This window comes from Venturia canescens, chromosome 9, assembly GCF_019457755.1.
Source record: "Venturia canescens isolate UGA chromosome 9, ASM1945775v1, whole genome shotgun sequence".
NCBI classification, from domain to species: Eukaryota; Metazoa; Arthropoda; class Insecta; order Hymenoptera; family Ichneumonidae; genus Venturia; species Venturia canescens.
Genome location: NC_057429.1, coordinates 10,014,422 through 10,033,171, shown reverse-complemented (window position 1 = coordinate 10,033,171; position 18,750 = coordinate 10,014,422). Strand labels below are relative to the sequence as shown.

At 37.9% G+C, this 18,750-nt stretch overlaps 2 protein-coding genes across 3 annotated transcripts; one reads left to right on the top strand and one right to left on the bottom strand.

Annotated features, from left to right (window-relative positions):
* Positions 1 to 799: 799 nt before the first annotated feature.
* Positions 800 to 6,935, top strand: Tm2 (tropomyosin 2). 2 transcript variants are annotated; one of them, XM_043428594.1, is made up of 7 exons: positions 800 to 939; positions 3,436 to 3,723; positions 3,944 to 4,077; positions 4,182 to 4,370; positions 4,550 to 4,625; positions 4,712 to 4,844; positions 6,363 to 6,935. In XM_043428594.1, the coding sequence occupies exons 2-7, from the start codon at positions 3,484 to 3,486 to the stop codon at positions 6,443 to 6,445; spliced, it is 855 nt and encodes a 284-aa protein (XP_043284529.1). In that variant the 5' UTR covers positions 800 to 939; positions 3,436 to 3,483; the 3' UTR covers positions 6,446 to 6,935. The 2 variants fall into 2 exon arrangements, with proteins under 2 accessions (XP_043284529.1, XP_043284528.1); XM_043428593.1 differs by having other exon boundaries at positions 801 to 943.
* Positions 6,936 to 7,967: 1,032 nt separating this feature from the next.
* Positions 7,968 to 12,348, bottom strand: LOC122416570 (dentin sialophosphoprotein-like). The gene is made up of 7 exons (XM_043429636.1): positions 12,298 to 12,348; positions 11,716 to 11,769; positions 10,995 to 11,063; positions 10,837 to 10,881; positions 10,411 to 10,479; positions 10,253 to 10,297; positions 7,968 to 9,605 (listed from the first exon to the last, which is right to left on the bottom strand). The coding sequence occupies exons 1-7, from the start codon at positions 12,346 to 12,348 to the stop codon at positions 7,968 to 7,970; spliced, it is 1,971 nt and encodes a 656-aa protein (XP_043285571.1).
* Positions 12,349 to 18,750: the final 6,402 nt, after the last annotated feature.

Here is an 18,750-nt window from a genome sequence, read left to right as displayed (position 1 = left end):
CTTCGAGTTGGAAAAAAGAAGAAATTTTTGAGAGCGTCGAGCGAGCTTGCAATTTCGAATGCGCCTGATTCATGCGAGAAAAAACATTGTGAATGTGAAACTTTTTACAATGCTGATTTGCAAATAATTTTTGCTTTTTAATGAAGTTTGATTTTTCATTTATTGAGAAGATCAATTCATAGGTAATTTTTGATTTTTGGTTCATGAACGAAATCGATTTAATCGATTTAAACTTAATGTGAAAATAACGAGCTTATGTAAAGTCTGCACAAAAGTCGTAGTCTCATTAACAATTTCGTTCGAATATAAAATGTAAGGTAACGAAAGAGAACATTTTCCAAGTGCAAAATTTCCATTAGTTTATGCTCATCCAGATCCACCCTTTTTTGTATCTCCAGAGCGTATTTCCGGTCGGAAAGACGAAACTTTGCAAATAACATCGAAGAGTTACGTCCACGCCCCACCCTGGATTGAAAAATGCCTGTTGTTTCTTATTTTATTGTTTTTATTTCTCGAAGCGACGAGCCGAAGCTGGGGCTAGGGGAAGTATTTTCCCTCCACGAGCCTGTAAGCTCCTCGCATTGGCGTAAAAGCTAAAATTTTGGGAGATGCCGTGAAGAATGACCGGTGAAAAATAAACACGGTAAAATCATATTTCCCCTCTTTTACAACGTTCGTTTCTAAAACTCTCTCATCTCTCTCTCTCTCTCTCTCTCTCTTTATCTCAAATATTTCCCCAGTTTCTCTTAATCTTCTCGCTCTGGGTTTGTAAACTAGGACCGGTCTTATGACGTGCCCAGGTCGACGTTGGAAGTATATCCGCGGTGCTTGAAAGCTCGGGGCTCGCCATTTTTGGGTTCCCCACCCGCGACTTTTGGGAGCTTGGCGTCACGTCAGCAGTCAGGACGGCACTCGTCTCGCGTCGCTCTGCTAGCTCGGGTAGGTAAGTGTTTTTCCTCTCTGGCTGTTCAGCAAGTACGAAAAGAAGCAAGAAAGCCAAGAGATTATTATTTCCTCGACTTTCAATATTTCTCTTCGTCATTTTTTCTGGACATCGAGAAAGCGCACTTGTAGTGAGGTTCTAAATCACGATATATTTCACCGATTTATTCCCGAGAAATGGACGATGAAGAAAATAGGAAAAAAAACGAGAGAGAAAATCTTTTGACGTGTGTCTCCAGTTTGAGCTGACATTGAGCTTTTCCTGCTACTGTTGCTGCTGCTGACTTTGGATATCCGCAATGATGAGGGGTGCTAATCAACGAGAGTTCAAGTTCTCTCTTTTATTTTATCTAACACAAATATGGAAAAACGAATATCACGCGAGTGTTTCGCCCGAGTTTAAAGAAACTACGAGACTCCCAATGAGGGAAACTGTTTGCTGCAACGCTGCCGACTACAGCTTTTTACAACTGCCCTGCAACGTTCAACGGAGATTTTGACAACCCGAGTTTTCACTTTGGAACAGCAACTTAGTGAAAATATACGCAACTAATAGTGCATTATGTCTGGCTATATCGCTTTATGCTTTAGAATGTCGTAAGTAGACGAAATAACACGTTTAACCATTTTTTTACGTTTTACGACCTTTTCTTGTTGCCTGACTTTTGTTGTGTTACAAAGTTTTACTATTTGAACTGAAAATACAAGCGGACCTTCTGCTCACCCTGACCTCTGTACAAAATCGTTCGTTCAAGGTGTTTCTTCGAAGATATTACAATTCTTTAACTCTTTTCATTCGGAAAGCTTTGATTGCCGATTAACATTTCGTCTTTGTGGAGTCAACAGGTCGTCGTAAGAATGTCAACGTGCTCGAGGCTCCGGGTGACGAAGTAAAGTAGTTATTTCTTGTTCTCCTCTTTTTTGAGCAACGAAAAAGGATTCGATGTTGGAAAGTTACGATAATTTGGCACCGTTCCCAAAATTACGCGCAACGATTTGAGCGAAGATTATTCGGCATCTTGAAATTACGAGTTGATTTGAAAAAAAAAAGAAAAGAATAATAACCTTTTTCTCGGCGTTAAAGTCTCCGATCGATTTTAAAAAAAGTCGAGTCCTCGGAGTCTGAAATTCCGTTTCAAACGAATCGAGCTTTTCGAGGGTTGTTTCGCAAAGTTTTCGGAAAGTCTATAAATAAAGAGAGCGACCACTTAGATCGAATGTCGGCCGGCGTTGGCGGCCAAGTAAAGCTCGAACTTCTGGGTTACGAAGGGAAGGCAGAGAGACGAAGAAAGAAATCTCCGTCGTTTCTATCCATCTTGCTCTTTCCTCCAGTTAAATCAGCCTAGCCAGAGAAATCTCTGGTGTTGGCCAACCTCGGGAACACGATATTAATAGAAAACGTTGGGTAGATTCTATTTCCGTGGACACTCGCTTCCTATGGTGGCGTCTCCCCCCCTCCGCCCTCCCTCTATTTTCTCTGTCTCGAAAAAAACGATTCATCGCTAACCGGATAATCAATTTTGAGGAAATGATTTTTCGCTCACTTCCATCAATGTCTGGTTCAAACGTTTCCGAGTGACGAATTTTTCAAATTCTTTCATCGAGTTATTCCTAGTTGAAATAGCTCGTCGAATTTTTCATTTGAGTAAAAAAAAATGTGATGAAAAATCCTCCCAAATATTTCGAGTTTCGACGGAATTATGAGAATCTAATATTTTTCACTTACTTTGTTTACGGAGACGCAACTGCCTTTATCTTCGATGCGTATGGAAATTTGACCGCGGACGCTATAAACGCAGAAATATACGATTTGTGATGCGCTGCCCCCCCCCCCCTCCCCCCCCCGCCACTTCACGAGAATTCCTCGTTCATTCTAAAATTAAGGTATTCGATATAGAGGATACGAAGTCTGCGATGAATCACGAAATTTTCTTCGCTTGAATTGCAAATAAAACTTTGCGAAAGACCTCGAAAGAGGAAACGAACGTTTTCTATTAAACGTTAAAAGTTGATAACACGATAAGAAGAATGAAAAAGTTCCAAATGAGGTGTGTAAACGGTGTAACTGGATTCCATTTTGATCGTTAACAAGTGTGTGCAACTGACGATTTATGTGTTTTCATTTTAATCTCGAATGAAACTTTTTTTGTTTGACGAACCTCGAAAAAGTAGAATGAACAAACACTGTTTCGCTATTGATCAAAAGTTCCCACAATTTTAACATCTCCGTTTGTTTGAAATTTTTTTTAGAACGAACAGGTATTAAAACTGACTCAAATTTGTCACAGGTTTTCCAATCAATTGGTGTAATTAATAAAGACAAAAAAAAACACTGTCCAATAAAACTGACTCAAATTTGTCACAGGTTTTCCAATCAATTGGTGTAATTAATAAAGACAAAAAAAAACACTGTCCAATAAATACTTTCGTCGATTGATTCAATCGAGATCCCCAAAACTCTTGAGGTTTAGTAAAAATCGTTTCGAATTTCAGCAAACTTGTTAGTTTCGTGAGAAAAGTCATAAAAAAAAAGCCGCCACCATGGACGCGATCAAGAAGAAGATGCAAGCGATGAAGCTTGAGAAGGACAATGCGATGGACAAAGCGGATACCTGCGAAGGTCAGGCGAAAGAGGCGAATATGAGAGCCGACAAAGTTCTGGAGGAAGTCGGTGATTTGCGCAAAAAGTTGCAACAAGTTGAAGCCGATCTTGCCACCAACAGGGGTAACCTTGAACAGGCTAACAAGGACCTCGAAGAACGCGAAAAGTCTCTGACCAACGTAGGTTTACTCGATTTTCATATGACTTGTTTGAATTTCATGAAAATGACCATACCGTTGCTTTGCAAAGAAACAGAAATCGATGCAGACAAGAAAAATGATTTTTTTTATCGCAAATGCACTATTTTAAGATAAAAAATGATAGTTGCAACAGAAGAAATTTTTCAAAAATAGTAGATCGATGGAGGAATTGATTTTTTTACTCAACAATACTTTTTAGGCCGAGTCCGAGGTCGCTGCTTTGAACAGAAAAGTTCAACTGATCGAGGAGGATCTTGAGCGTTCGGAAGAGCGTTCCAACACCGCCTCGACCAAACTCGCCGAGGCTTCTCAAGCTGCTGATGAGTCGAGCCGGTAAGCAAGTCAAAATTCATCGAAAAAATCGAAAAACTTTGAAGAGTACTTGACAATTAATGGAAGCTCAAAAATGTCAAATTCTTCACACCGGTTTATTGCAGTATGTGCAAAGTATTGGAGAACCGTGCTCAGCAAGATGAGGAACGAATGGATCAGCTGACGAATCAACTCAAAGAAGCCCGTCTCCTTGCTGAAGACGCTGACGGAAAATCCGACGAAGTTTCTCGCAAGTTGGCCTTCGTTGAGGACGAACTCGAGGTTGCTGAAGACCGTGTTAAGTCTGGAGAAGCGTAAGTTATACTTCACTCCTTAAAAATAACACGAAATTAAGTATCAATAATTTTTCAGTACTTTATTTCTATCGTTTTAATTCGAATGGATGATAATAATAATTATACAGTAGAAAAATAAAGGGCAAAGCACGATTTTTTCGTAACGGTAAGAATCAATTGTTTTTCGAAATCTGCAGTAAGATCATGGAATTGGAAGAGGAACTCAAGGTCGTTGGTAACAGCTTGAAATCCTTGGAAGTGTCGGAAGAAAAGGTACGAACGCGACAATTTCGAAAAATTACCACTTAATGGGGCTTTTGGATGGCTCGTTTAAAAACCCGCGTTTTTCATCGTTCCAGGCAAACCAAAGAGTCGAAGAATTCAAACGGCAGTTGAAAACTCTGACCGTCAAGCTAAAAGAGGCCGAGGCTCGTGCCGAATTTGCGGAGAAGACAGTAAAGAAATTGCAGAAGGAGGTTGACAGGCTCGAAGGTCAGTATTTTGTTGCCAACATCAAAGATCTCGAATCGATTCTATTAATTAATTTTATTTCTTCGTACCACACTGTTGTTTTTACATAAAAATATATTTAACGCAACATAACAATAAAGCAAACACGATTAATGGAAATTGCACGAACCGAAACACAAATGAAATAAATACTTGAGATTCTTTCTCGCAATGTATTTACGTTTGATTGCATAAAAATACGATTAAAATTGTGGTATTGGGGATAGCAACAAATGGTAAATGCATGGTCAAACAGGAGGAGTGAAAATCAGAAGGATTATTCGAAATTAATTGTTGCTAATGTGCTTAAAACCGATTAATCGTTGCAGACAACTTGTTCAACCAGAAGGAGAAACACAAAGCAATTTGCGACGACCTGGATTCGACATTTGCTGAGCTTAGCGCCTATTAAAAACAATCCAAATAAAAAATTGAATTTCTAGGACAAACATATAACAATAATAAGAATTTTTGTTCCAATCTCGTGACAGAAAAAAAAATATGGAGTCTCAAGAAACGAATGCGTACACCCTGCCCCATAAATGTTGTTTTGTTCGTGATTTTTTGTGGCACATTTATTACCAATACTTTAACACGAGAGAGCTTAAAGCTTCGCTACGTCGACGTTCTTGTACTTCAGGTACTTTTGCTCTGATCAATTTATTTCGTATGTCGTAGAGAGATTTTGATTTTTTTTTTTTTTTTTTTTTTTTTTTTTTCATTTAGAATCCTTTCCAGTAAGATTGAACGACAAGGTAGAAAAATAGATAATAGAATAAAACGTTTCAAATAATCGTACTTTTTAAATATTTTTATTTACCAATGCTTCAGCACATAAAATTTCGTAGAATCGAATAGATGTTACTGAAACCGTTGAAATTTGGTAAAAAAAAATCGAGCAGTACAAGAGCCTGAAAGTGTACGAATAATTTTTCTGTTATGGAAACATCAATTGAGTGTTGCATTTGAAAACAGCTTGTACGCGTGTTGTAATGCTAATCAGGAAATCTGTAAAAATAACTTTTTTTTCACTCTAATGACCGACAGTTGCCTAATCAAATTCTTAAACGTAGCACTAATCGAAATCGTGTTTGAGCTGTAATACCAAAAGCTACCAATCCTAAGCAATGTCGAATGTTGACCACTTCAATATCGCTATACTTCTGATCAATGCCATTTATACCGAAAAAAGAGTGGGCTGCCTGACACAAGCCACCCTCGTTCTCCTCAATTTTTGAATGTATTTCACATATATGAAAAACAATTACAAAATTGACTATCGAAGATCGATTGGTCAATTTTCAACTGATAATTATTATTCATAAATTCATTATTCATAAGAATTTTACGATCATGGAAAAAATGTTCTGAATTGAGTCTAACTCCAAATTCATTACAACAATTCCAGTAAAAGAATTCCCCCTGGGGATTTCCTATAAGTGATATTTCAGAAGTTCATCGAGATCCAATGGTGTAAATAAATATTTATTTGAATTGCAGACGAGCTTGGAATCAACAAGGACAGATATAAGTCCTTGGCGGACGAAATGGACTCGACCTTCGCGGAATTGGCAGGATATTAAAAAAAAAAGACGAAAAATTGTCAACTCCTCTGTCTACACACATATATTTATATATACATAAATTCACGTATGCAAAAGTTATACTTCTGTTCACCGAACACAGTTTGGTATATTCGGAATGTATAACTTAACACGAATGGACCTACGTAAACACAAAAAGGGAAAATGAAAGAAAATATTTGAAGATAAAGGAACAAATGGAACGAGAACTATTCTGATGATAAACAAATGGATGGCATATTCAATATATAATGTATACAATATATTATGTATACACATACTATAAATACACTGTCCACTTCCCTCACATTGTACGTTGTTCATGACACAGAAAAACTACACACACACGTAACTATTGCGATAAAGAAACATATATCTTACTATAAAAAACAATTGTACGAAATGTTATATGGAAAGTGTAATAAAAATCGATATAAGTGTTTTGAAAAAAAGAATGAAACAAAGCAATACTAAAAGAGCAAAAGTAAAACGACTGAAAACCTTTAATGTTAATGTATAAGTAGTGAATGGTGCGAAATTACACACCGGCTAATGAGAAAATACCAACAGGACATATTAAAAGTTCTCAGGTTGCTTCACATTACACGTGGTTTGATCACTGTTTAACGGTAGACGGTGCATTTTCCTATTGAAACCGTGAAGTTTCGTGATACAAATGAAAAATATGAAAGGAATAAACGAAATTATTTTCTCAAGTGAAATGATTTTCTAGATCTTTTTTTTTGAAGGAGTTGCTCGTATTAATTGAATTTTCTCTCTTTTTAATATGCTTTTTCAACATGTCACAGTTAGGAGTTTTTTTAATTAATGTTTTTCGAAAACATGGTTTAATTGAATCTTTTTTGTTTTTTTCATTATATTTTTGAATTCAAGTTCTGAAATTTTCTGATATTATAAGAAAAAAGGTTTCTTGTCTTTTTAAATACTTTTTTGCTGCATTCCTTTTCATCGTTTAATTTGTTTTTTTTCCTAATAGTACTTTTTATCTTTATTTTCTCGAATAATTTCGAGAATGTCTGAATATAACATATGGAGCACGTAGATCAAATAAGCTTGATGACTTTTTGAGGTTTTGCCTTTAAATCTAATTAGAGGATATAAAGCAAGGCACTGAACACGAAGGAATCTCATTGGCTAGATTAAAGTGCCTACAAGTAGTTGGCTCACTCAATGTTGAATTAATAAAAAATAAATGAATAAATGAATGATTGAACTGAAAATAATTGAGCGAATGCAATTTTCTCGCAACAGAAATCGAACACAGGGATACGCAAAACGGCAGCAGTGATGAAATTTCCTAAACCATCAAATGTCAAAGGGGTACAAAGCTTTTAGCACTAGCAGGATATTATGGACAATTCATTGCACATTATTCGGTAATATCAAGACGGCTTTCGAACTTGTTATTCGTGTGCGCGGCGGCCGTTGTCGTGTTCGGGGCCGTTGTCGTTTTTGGGGTCATTGTTGTCGTCGAGGTCGTTGTTGTCGTCGTCGCCGTTTGTCATGGCTGCCATATTCGTCGTAGCAGGCTGGCATCGTTTTCGAGGCCGTTTTCATCGCTGCTGTAGTCATTAAAGCCGTTACCATCGTCGCCGTAGACCTCGTCGCTGATGTCATCGCCGCCGTAGTCGTCTTCGGAGTTGCCACCGTAGTCGTAGTAGGGGGCCGTTGTCGTCTTCGTGTCCGCCGTTGTCGTCGCGGCCGTTTTCGTCTTCGAGTCCGTTGTCGTTTCACGGTCATTGTTGCCGTTGTCGTCGTCGCGGGCCGTTGTCGTCTTCGAGTCCGTTGTCGTTTTGCGGTCGTTGTTGTCTTCGGGGTTGCCGTTGTCGTCGCGGGCCGTTTTCGTCTTCGAGTCCGTTGTGGTTTCACGGTCATTGTTGCCGTTGTCGTCGTCGCGGGCCGTTGTCGTCTTCGAGTCCGTTGTCGTTTCGCGATCGTTGTTGTCTTCGGGGTTGCCGTTGTCGTCGCCGGCCGTTTTCGTCTCCGTGTCCGTCGTCGTTGTCACGGCCGTTTTCGTCTTCGAGTCCGTTGTCGTTTCACGGTCATTGTTGCCGTTGTCGTCGTCGCGGGCCGTTGTCGTCTTCGAGTCCGTTGTCGTTTCGCGGTCGTTGTTGTCTTCGGGGTTGCCGTTGTCGTCGCGGGCCGTTTTCGTCTCCGTGTCCGTCGTCGTCGTCACGGCCGTTTTCGTCTTCGAGTCCGTTGTCGTTTCACGGTCATTGTTGTCGTTGTCGTCGTCGCCGTCCGTTGTCGTTTCGCGATCGTTGTTGTCTTCGGGGTTGCCGTTGTCGTCGCCGGCCGTTTTCGTCTTCGAGTCCGTTGTCGTTTCACGGTCATTGTTGCCGTTGTCGTCGTCGCGGGCCGTTTTCGTCTCCGTGTCCGTCGTCGTCGTCACGGCCGTTTTCGTCTTCGAGTCCGTTGTCGTTTCGCGGTCGTTGTTGTCTTCGGGGTTGCCGTTGTCGTCGCGGGCCGTTTTCGTCTCCGTGTCCGTCGTCGTCGTCACGGCCGTTTTCGTCTTCGAGTCCGTTGTCGTTTCACGGTCATTGTTGTCGTTGTCGTCGTCGCCGTCCGTTGTCGTTTCGCGATCGTTGTTGTCTTCGGGGTTGCCGTTGTCGTCGCCGGCCGTTTTCGTCTTCGAGTCCGTTGTCGTTTCACGGTCATTGTTGCCGTTGTCGTCGTCGCGGGCCGTTTTCGTCTCCGTGTCCGTCGTCGTCGTCACGGCCGTTTTCGTCTTCGAGTCCGTTGTCGTTTCACGGTCATTGTTGCCGTTGTCGTCGTCGCGGGCCGTTTTCGTCTCCGTGTCCGTCGTCGTCGTCACGGCCGTTTTCGTCTTCGAGTCCGTTGTCGTTTCACGGTCATTGTTGCCGTTGTCGTTGTCGCGGGCCGTTGTCGTCTTCGAGTCCGTTGTCGTTTCGCGGTCGTTGTTGTCTTCGGGGTTGCCGTTGTCGTCGCGGGCCGTTTTCGTCTTCGAGTCCGTTGTCGTTTCACGGTCATTGTTGCCATTGTTGTCGTCGCGGGCCGTTGTCGTCTTCGAGTCCGTTGTCGTTTCGCGGTCGTTCTTGTTTTCGGGGTCGCCGCCGTTGTTAGCGCCACCGTCGGGAATCGTTCGTGGTTTTGAGCCCTTTATGAATTTAATGTTTAGCTAACATGATAATTATCTCACAATTGTCAGATGTTCTCATCTGCTGATGTTAAGGAGGGTGGATACCGACGATACAATGTTGCCACGCTAAACCATGTTAAATACATTAATAATTTCAAAATGATAAGAATTTAATAAAATTTGGTGAACATATTCTTTAGTGCCAAATTTGACAATACAAATTTTTTAAGATTTTTCTTCTGTACAGTTATTGAGTAATTGATCACTAAAGTTCAAGTGTATAAGCATAGCGTTTCCATATATATATATACATATATATAGGTATACATTCCGGGCATAAAAAATCTGCTTTAATTGCGTAATTACTTGATAACTAAGCAGAGGAAAATTTTGAAAAAAATGGTGTCTTCGCACTTGATGTTGAAGAACATTATCACCAAATTTGATCAATTTCTTATAATTTTGACGAGTGTAGCCACCCTCCTCAAACTAAGTAGTAAAATAGCCTTTCGTATTGAATTCGCCATCCAATCTCGAACAAACTATTTAGCACATCTGCTTGAGTCTAATACATTTTGGAATATTGAACGCAATGAGGTTAAAGTAGAATTCATTCAAATCCAATAGTCTATTCATCAAATAAGAAGGGGGAAAAAAGTAATTGAGGTAAAGTGCTGCTAATTTACCTTTCCTAGATTTCCCGTTGCGATATCGAATCCCCCCTGCGGCACCTGCAAATTCAATATCACATGGTTATTCTTTTACGGACCGTTTATTTTCCATTCTAGTTATTTTTCAGCTGTGTCTGAATTGCATATGCAAGTATAGTTTTCGGCAGAATCACCTGGAATTTTCGACGGTAGAGCGCCATAAAGTCATCCAAATTCACCTTTGGATCGCGGAGTTGGGATCCCTAGATATTTGGAAAGCAATCTTTTTTAATATTCATCTTATGCATATACGTTGAAAGGAGTTTTCTTGGGTTCAAACCCTGCAAATCCTTACTCCTTGAATTATGACCTAAAAATCCTTCTCATTACCGAACAACCTAGGATTTGCAAGAATTTCGAAGAATTAGCAACGTGATAGTTTCGAGGACGATCATCGGAACTACCATCGGTCTTCAAAACAATCGCACTTTGTATCTATACATATAGAACTGTCGTATATAATTTTCGACAATACACACGATCGGTATTAAAATCTAATAGTCTATTCATCAAATAAGAAGGGGGAAAAAAGTAATTGAGGTAAAATGCTGCTAATTTACCTTTCCTAGATTTCCCGTTGCGATATCGAATCCCCCCTGCGGCTCCTGCAAATTCAATATCACATGGTTATTCTTTTACGGACCGTTTATTTTCCATTCCAGTTATTTTTCAGCTGTGTCTGAATTGCATATGCAAGTATAGTTTTCGGCAGAATCACCTGGAATTTTAGACGGTAGAGCGCCGTAAAGTCATCCAAATTCACCTCTGGATCGTCGAATTGGGATCCCTAGATATTTGGAAAACAATGATTCAGAATTTTTCACCTCCATTTCGGCTATTGATGCGAAAAGAATACATCTATTTCAATATTCAGCTCATGCATACGTAGAAAGGGGGTTTACCGGGTTCAAACCCTTTAAATCTTCACTCCTTGAATTATGACCTAAAATTCCGTCTCATTACCAAACAACCTAGGTTTTGTAAGAATTTCGAAGAATTTCCAATGTGATAGCTTCGAGGACGGTCATCGGAAATACCATCTGTCTTCAAAATAATCACATTCTGTATCTACTCTACATACAGAATTGTCGTGATCTTCGCTCCTCTGTGCACTTTATTGTTAGTCGACCACCGTCACATAAAAACGATTACTATTAGCGAAAAAATAATTTTTCGCTACTAAAACTTTTAGTTTGATCTTGTTTTAACCCTCTACGTATGCAAAAGATGGATACTGAAATCAAATAGTTCTATTCGGAGCACCACCCCTAATTTCATTGATAAATATACACTTTCGCTTCTGTTGATTATCCTAAACAGTTACCTGTCCCAGTGTACCTGTTCTAACATCGAATCCACCATTTGGCTGAAAATAAACAAACTAATTAGTGAAAACCCTTCTATCATTAGAATCTGAAATTACGTCATTCTGTACTTACCTTCTTAAATTTCTCAAGTGAAGTCGATCTTCGATATTTTATCGCTGGAGACGTCTGAAAAAGTGGGACATTTTATTAGACTAGCGCTTTCGACGATGATGATCTTACTCAGATCATCAAATGGTTCAAAAGAAATATCGAGATTCCGATTTAAACTGTTCACCGGTGGATAACTTTTTTCCGAAGTGCCTTTGTTAACATCGAGTTAATTATTGATTTTTGAGTTTTGAAAATTCAGGAAATATTGTTCATATATTTTATTACGATGTCAAAATCAATAAAATAAATTTGTATTACCTGTAGCATCTAAAAAAATTATCAAAATTGGACCTTTTTTTCACCGAATTAATGTTACTCTGTCCTTTTAAACTTTCCAGTGATTTTCTTTTTGGATACCTTGATGATATTTTCAGGATGAAAAAGCATTTTTTTTTACCTAGGCCAAAATAGCGGCCACTCTATTCTTCATATTATATCGATCATTTCATTCAAGGAGGTCGAAATAATTTATAATCGCAGGTTCGAACAGTTCATTTTCGAATAGAACGAAATAAGATAAGCATAATGATTAAAAATATTTACCTGAACTACCGCACAGCTAACGAGAGCATAAAACACAATTTTTAAAAGCATTATGCCTTCAAATAAATTATGCCTTGTACGTTGATAACTGAAACATCAAAGGATTAGAACAAAAGATTTAGAAATTTATTTAAAATTTATATCAATACGAATATATTACTAAATATCTCAGGACAAATGTTTTAGAATAAAAATATTTATAATGAAACATATTAAGGAGTTTCGGTACAGAAGTCTAAATATTAAGAAATTGATGAAATTTGGTGATAATGTTCTTCAACATCAAGTGCGAAAACACAATTTTTTTTCAAAATTTTCTTCTACTTAGTTATCGAGTAATTACGCATTGAAGCAGATTTCTTATGCTCGGAATGTATATCTATATATATATGGAAACGCTATTCTTATACACGTGAACTTTAGTGATCAATTACTCCATAACTGTGTAGAAGAAAAATCTTAAAAAATTTGTATTGTCAAATTTGGCACTAAAGGGTTCACCAAATTTTATAAAATTCTGAACTTTTTGAAATTTTTCATGTTTTTAGCATGGTTTATAGCATGGCAACATTGTATCGCCTGTACCGAAACTCCTTAAAATGAATGAAAATGATTGAACTCATAGATATTTTTGAACGTCAATATTTTTTCAATTATAATTTATATGAGAATAAAGTTATATGAAGACAGTTATTCCTATAAACAGTTATTTGAACGCTGAGATATTTATTATTACAGATATTTATGTAGGGTCGGGTTCTGGCGATCGGGGCGACGGCCCTGGTTCGACGCTCGACAGTAGAAGGGAGGGAGAGGCTCACGGGCCAGTTAGCTCACGGACGCGAGCACGGGTAGTTCCTCAGTGACCAAACGACGTTCTTTCAATTTGTTTTTTTATTTCTTTTAATATTAATAAAGCAACTTTTGTTTCCTTGCAGTAACTTATTAGTTCCGCGAATTATTCTCCCTTCTCTCCCGGTCCCTACATTTATGACGGAAGATATAGATCATGCACGTTCCGCGTGGACTCATAGAATCTAAATACGGCTCCAATTTTTAAAATATGATTCTTGTTCCATCATTACTGACTCATAGGGCACGTTCGGGGAGTCGCTATTTGCGCTACAAACGCTAACGTTATCATTGAATGATATTACTATATCTTGTATTTTTAGCGCAAATAGCGACTCCCTGAACGCGCCCATAAGACGTAGTATAAAATCATTTGAGCTATTCGAAGCAGCTGCGGCCCCGATATGAAACAGTGACCAAAATTTAGGATATTATGTCGGCGAGGCCTCGGGCCAGCAGACGGCAGGGCTGTCAATGTACTTGTCTCAAGACTCTATACCGAGCCTTTTGATGTTGCGAGGATATTTTTTTACTGGATATTTTGTCGGGGGGTCAGATTTTACGTAGCCAAAAATATACAAAGTAACACATTAATAATAAGACCGAAACAAAAAAAAGTGCACGGAGAGACTTTTATACGAATATTTCGGATGAATTTTCTAGAAAAATTTGCTCTGTTTTATAGCAGCGCTGTTCTACATCGCCATTCTATTATATTTCACCAAAACGCATAGTAATTTTGATGCCGAAAGCAGTTCTCTTAGATTTTACTATGTATACGCCAGGCAAAATTTAGGTCTGCGACATTCTTACATCGAACGATGCATCGATATACGAATGTCACTCGTGTCATTGGCGAAATGTTAAAAATTGGTGAATTGGACTGGACAAATTGCTTGAAATTTTACTATGTGCCGCTGGTTAATTTTCATGTTTATACTCGCAACGCCTCATATAGTTGGTGGGCGCATGAATTTTGCTATGTTATTGATGAAAATTCAGTGCGGTAAAAGGGAAAATACGAAACTATGCAATTTTTCGTATAGCACAGAGAAACGACTGCTATGTTATCTCCTAAATTTTCATCAAATCATTTTGTTCAGGAATTAGCGAGGTTTCGGTGCCGGCGAGCGCTCTCGGGATCGGGCGCTCGCCCCACCGCGGACGTCGCTAGCTCGCGGGCTCGGGAATTCGGGAAACGTGAGACAATGGGCTTTTCGTGCTCTAGTTCTCACGCTCTCGCGGGGGGTCAGCACGTACGGACACGCAATTCGGGCGCGATCGACGCGACGTGTGGCGCATGCCCACGGCGCGTCTTCATCGATCTCCATATTGATTGATTAGTCTTTGATCCGGTCGTACAGCGTGCTGGCGTGCTCCGTGTTCTTCACTCTTACTTTCGGGCGCCATTCTAAAAATATTGTGCTCATCGCATTCGGGACATTATCGGGTACAATTAGACACGGTTTTCGGGACCCTTTTACAAAGGATTCCTCCTATATTTCAGGATTATCTTTCGGGCAAGCGCGAGCACGCGTCGGCTATCCCTTCGGCCTGGTCGAACGTGTGTTCGACGACGACGACCGGGTCACTTTTCACGTGTTCCTTCTCATCGGGCTAATCTTTCGGGCCTATCGTTCATTGTCGGGACAGTTGTTTATTGTTATTTTACCATCGACATCAAATAAAGCACCACCTAGTTACACTTTTTACGCCGACCTGCATTGCGTCATTTATTTTCCCACCAACACCAGATCCTCACGCAACACATTTCATTATTTACTATGTTTTTAATAAAAATTCGCTCGGTCTTCATTTTTGATATAGTACAGTAATGGTTCCCCAAACTTTTGCATTATTTGACACACTCTGTAGCGATTATTATCACAATATCGATGTTGTCCGACGTTACTATAAAAACATAGTAATTTTTGCTATAAAAGTCTCTTCGTGTAGTCTGTACCTTGGACCGGACTCAATTATCTCTATATATTTTGACGCGCCGGACCCGAATCCGGGGTCTGATTGACCAATATCCCTTCAAAATTTTTAGTATATTCCAAAAAACCGTAAAAATAACGAAAAAGTTGCAGTTATGAACGCGATAAAAATGTTATCTACCTGAATCAGGTGTACGTCCTTTAGTTTTTTAATGCGTTAAATTTGAATCTGGAGTCAGATTTACTGAAACCCGCAAAAGTCTGCGTAAGTGGCAAAATCCCCCTAAGAATGGGTGAAAATAGCGAAAAATCACTGTTGTGAGTATCGTTAAAATTTGATCAACCTAGATAAAGTACGTTCTCTATGTATTTTGATACGCTGAATCCAAGTCTAGAATTCATTTAGCTCCTGTATTCTTAAAGTTTTGTTGAAATGCGTGAAAAATTGGGAAAGATCGCAGTTATGAATATGAAGAAGATTTTTGGTCCTAGATAGAGTCTTTATGATATTGGGTAATTATGCAGTTTGGCTACTTTTCCGAAAATCAACGGAAGACATTTTTTTTTTAGCATGGATTGCTTCGATTAATTACCATTGATGATATTTCGTCGGGGGAGGCTAACATTTTCCATAAAAACCATGTGTTATAGGGTTTTGAAGTTATTGGAAAAATATGATGAAATATGGTATATTTGAATATTTTAGAGTTCACAACAGGACAGGGCGCGCGCGCACACACACACACACACTGATAGCCTCCCCCGACGAAATATTACTTACTATAGTCCCATCAATAACTTCGAGAAGAAAAAAAAATCTATTGATTTTTTTCGGAAAAGAAGAAGAATGTTAAGAAGATGGGGTAGGTCGAATCTAAACATGGTCTGAACTAACCACCTTAAGAAATGGTGCATCAAAATGTTTTTTGTTCGTTGTTGTAATTATAAATGGAACTTACATCTTGGATTGTCGAAATTCGTCTGCACAGGGTCCGTTGTATTCCTCAACTTATTCCATAAGAAATGAGTTCTGGTACCGAATCGTGTAGGCAATTTTATACTGGTGATTGTTGACACAACTGCTGAATGTTAGGAAATTCTTCACAAGTTATTGCACAGTAAAGCAAGCGATATCAAAAACCTTCTCTTTGCCATAGAACTTATTATTTGAATAATTCAGCCTTGTGCTCAAACCTTGTACACGTAACAGTACTAAACAAAGTTATCAATTCGGTAAAGATTCAGAAAACAGTACTCAACTCCGTTTCCAACCGTTTTGAAATATTATTCTTGACATTGTCTTTAGTAATTTGACATACAGTTATATACTTTGTATATATAATTTTGTATAGTTTTATATGAAAATAAAATCTATAAAAGTAGGAGACCATTTGTTCCTTTTGTGTATCTAGAAACGGGTAGCGTCTTCACGCCAAATATTAAAAACAAGAATTTTGTAGGCAGAGCGAGTCAAGACGAGCCGTGTATCTTTACTCGAGATTGGTCGATTTTTATACCCACTAGAACGAAACTTTCTAGAATTTTAATAAATAGAATTTTATTTTTTAGAATTTTTAAAAAATTCTTCATACGGGTACTTTCATTACAGTCATAAGACTGGCCAAAGGTCACTAAAATAAACGATTAAGGAGGGTGGCTACATTCGTCAAAATGACAAGAAATTGATCAAATTTAGTGATTATGTTCTTCAACATCAAGTGCGAAGACACAATTTTTTTCAAAATTTTCTTCTGCTTAGTTATCGAGTAATTACGCATTAAAGCAGATTTCTTATGCCCGGAATGTATACCTATATATATATGGAAACGCTATGCTTATATTATACACGTGAACTTTAGTGATCAATTACTCGATAACTGTACAGAAGAAAAATCTTAAAAAATTTGTATTGTCAAATTTGCCACTAAAGAATATGTTCACCAATTTTTATAAAATTCTGATCATTTTGAAATTTTTAATGTATTTAACATGCTTTAGCATGGCAACATTGTGTCGTCGCTAGCCACCCTCCTTAAATTCATAACGTATCGCTCTGATATATATTATATCATATACACAAAAATCCTTATATTTCTGAAACTATTAGAGACCACGCCATATAATTATGTATCAAATTACTCGTGGCGATGTCCACAATAAAATATCTCAAAATGGTTCAAGTCGAAGATGAGAACTGCTTTCTAAATATTTACCTAAGAATGTTCAAAAATTTTGGGTCATTGTATTCGTAACGAGGCACCACTTTTTTCCTTACAGCAGTTCAATCCATTCTATAGAATCTATGTGTCGTCGTAATATTTTCATTAATTTTCGTCGTTTACGTTCATACAAATGAAACATACACGTCCATATCTAAAAAAAAGTGTGCTCTCGATTCGTAGGCAAACTACGAGCAGAAGTAGTCAAGTATGTTTAGCGTTGCGTTAGCCACGTCACAAAATATTGTTTCACATTTCAACACATGAATTATGCTATAAGAAATTATAAATTTTAAAATATTAATCAGACTTTATCCGATAAATCTAACCACATTCATTTCTATGTTTCATTTTTATTCATAGTTCATAATTTCCGTTATTATATCGATAGTACATGTGCAATTACAAAATTATGATGAATAATTTTATTGAATAATAATAATAATAATAAGAAAATATATATCAATTTTGAACTAAGAGGGATGCGTAAACGTTATTGCTTAATTTGTTAACACCTGAACAAAATCACCTTGTCCTACTTTTCGATGGCTTAAGGTTCCATGGATTCTATAATCTTTCAAATTCATAACCAATAATGATGAAATTTAAAATCCGATATGGAGCTTTAATGTATTTCCCATTTAGCGGAAAGCAGCTATCTTGTTCGACAGTATTCACATGATAAGTTAAACTGTAGTTGTAGCTTCATTATTTCATTGTATATTCAGCGTCAGAACCTGGTCAACTTGACAACATGTCCTCTGTTGAGTTAATATAGAAATTTGAAGCAACGAAACCAATAAAAACGTTTTTTTAAATATTTTTTCTCCCTCATGGTTTTTTTTAATTCATATTTTTAATCCAAACTCCTATGATTTTTTTTTTAGTATTTCACTTTAATTTGAGATATTGCTAATAAGTTAAATGAGTAAAAAAAACAAGTTGGTTAAAACTTGATGTGTCATTTTTTAATGCTTCGTTCAAATGTCGATCCTAGTGCAATGAGTTACGTCCGTATTAATGCGTTTGTAGATAGGTGCGTAGGCCAGATCGAATTCCCTTTTTTAGTGATCCATTTTTCTGAAAAAATTGATTATTCAAACGTAAACAATCTAAATCGTCACAACAAATAATTCGATTGCATAAATTTTGTGTGATGCTTAGAAAAAAATTTAATGAGATCATGGCCACTATTTAAAAATCTGCAGAAAAATCTGATTTTTTTACACAGCATAGAAAAATGTTCGAAAATGACGGTAAAAAAAATTGAGGGGAGGTTACCGAACATTTAAGCAAGAAAATAAGTATTAAAAATTGGACATCGTAGTGGCAGTAAATGGATCGTGATTTTTCAATCAAATTTAAGGGATCGTAAATGCTGGAAAAAAAAAAATTAAATCATATCCGTATTCGTTGAACATTTATCTTGTTAATGGCGTTAT

Coding starts and splice junctions, on each gene's coding strand:
- LOC122416570 (XM_043429636.1), bottom strand. CDS start 12,348: ATGCTTTTAAAAATTGTGTTTTATGCTCTCGTTAGCTGTGCGGTAGTT. Junction 10,882..10,994: donor TCTACCGTCTAAAATTCCAG/GTGATTCTGCCG, acceptor TTGAATTTGCAG/GAGCCGCAGGGGGGATTCGA. Junction 10,480..10,836: donor CAACGGGAAATCTAGGAAAG/GTAAATTAGCAG, acceptor CCAAATATCTAG/GGATCCCAACTCCGCGATCC.
- Tm2 (XM_043428594.1), top strand. CDS start 3,484: ATGGACGCGATCAAGAAGAAGATGCAAGCGATGAAGCTTGAGAAGGAC. Junction 3,724..3,943: donor GCGAAAAGTCTCTGACCAAC/GTAGGTTTACTC, acceptor AATACTTTTTAG/GCCGAGTCCGAGGTCGCTGC. Junction 4,626..4,711: donor TGGAAGTGTCGGAAGAAAAG/GTACGAACGCGA, acceptor TCATCGTTCCAG/GCAAACCAAAGAGTCGAAGA.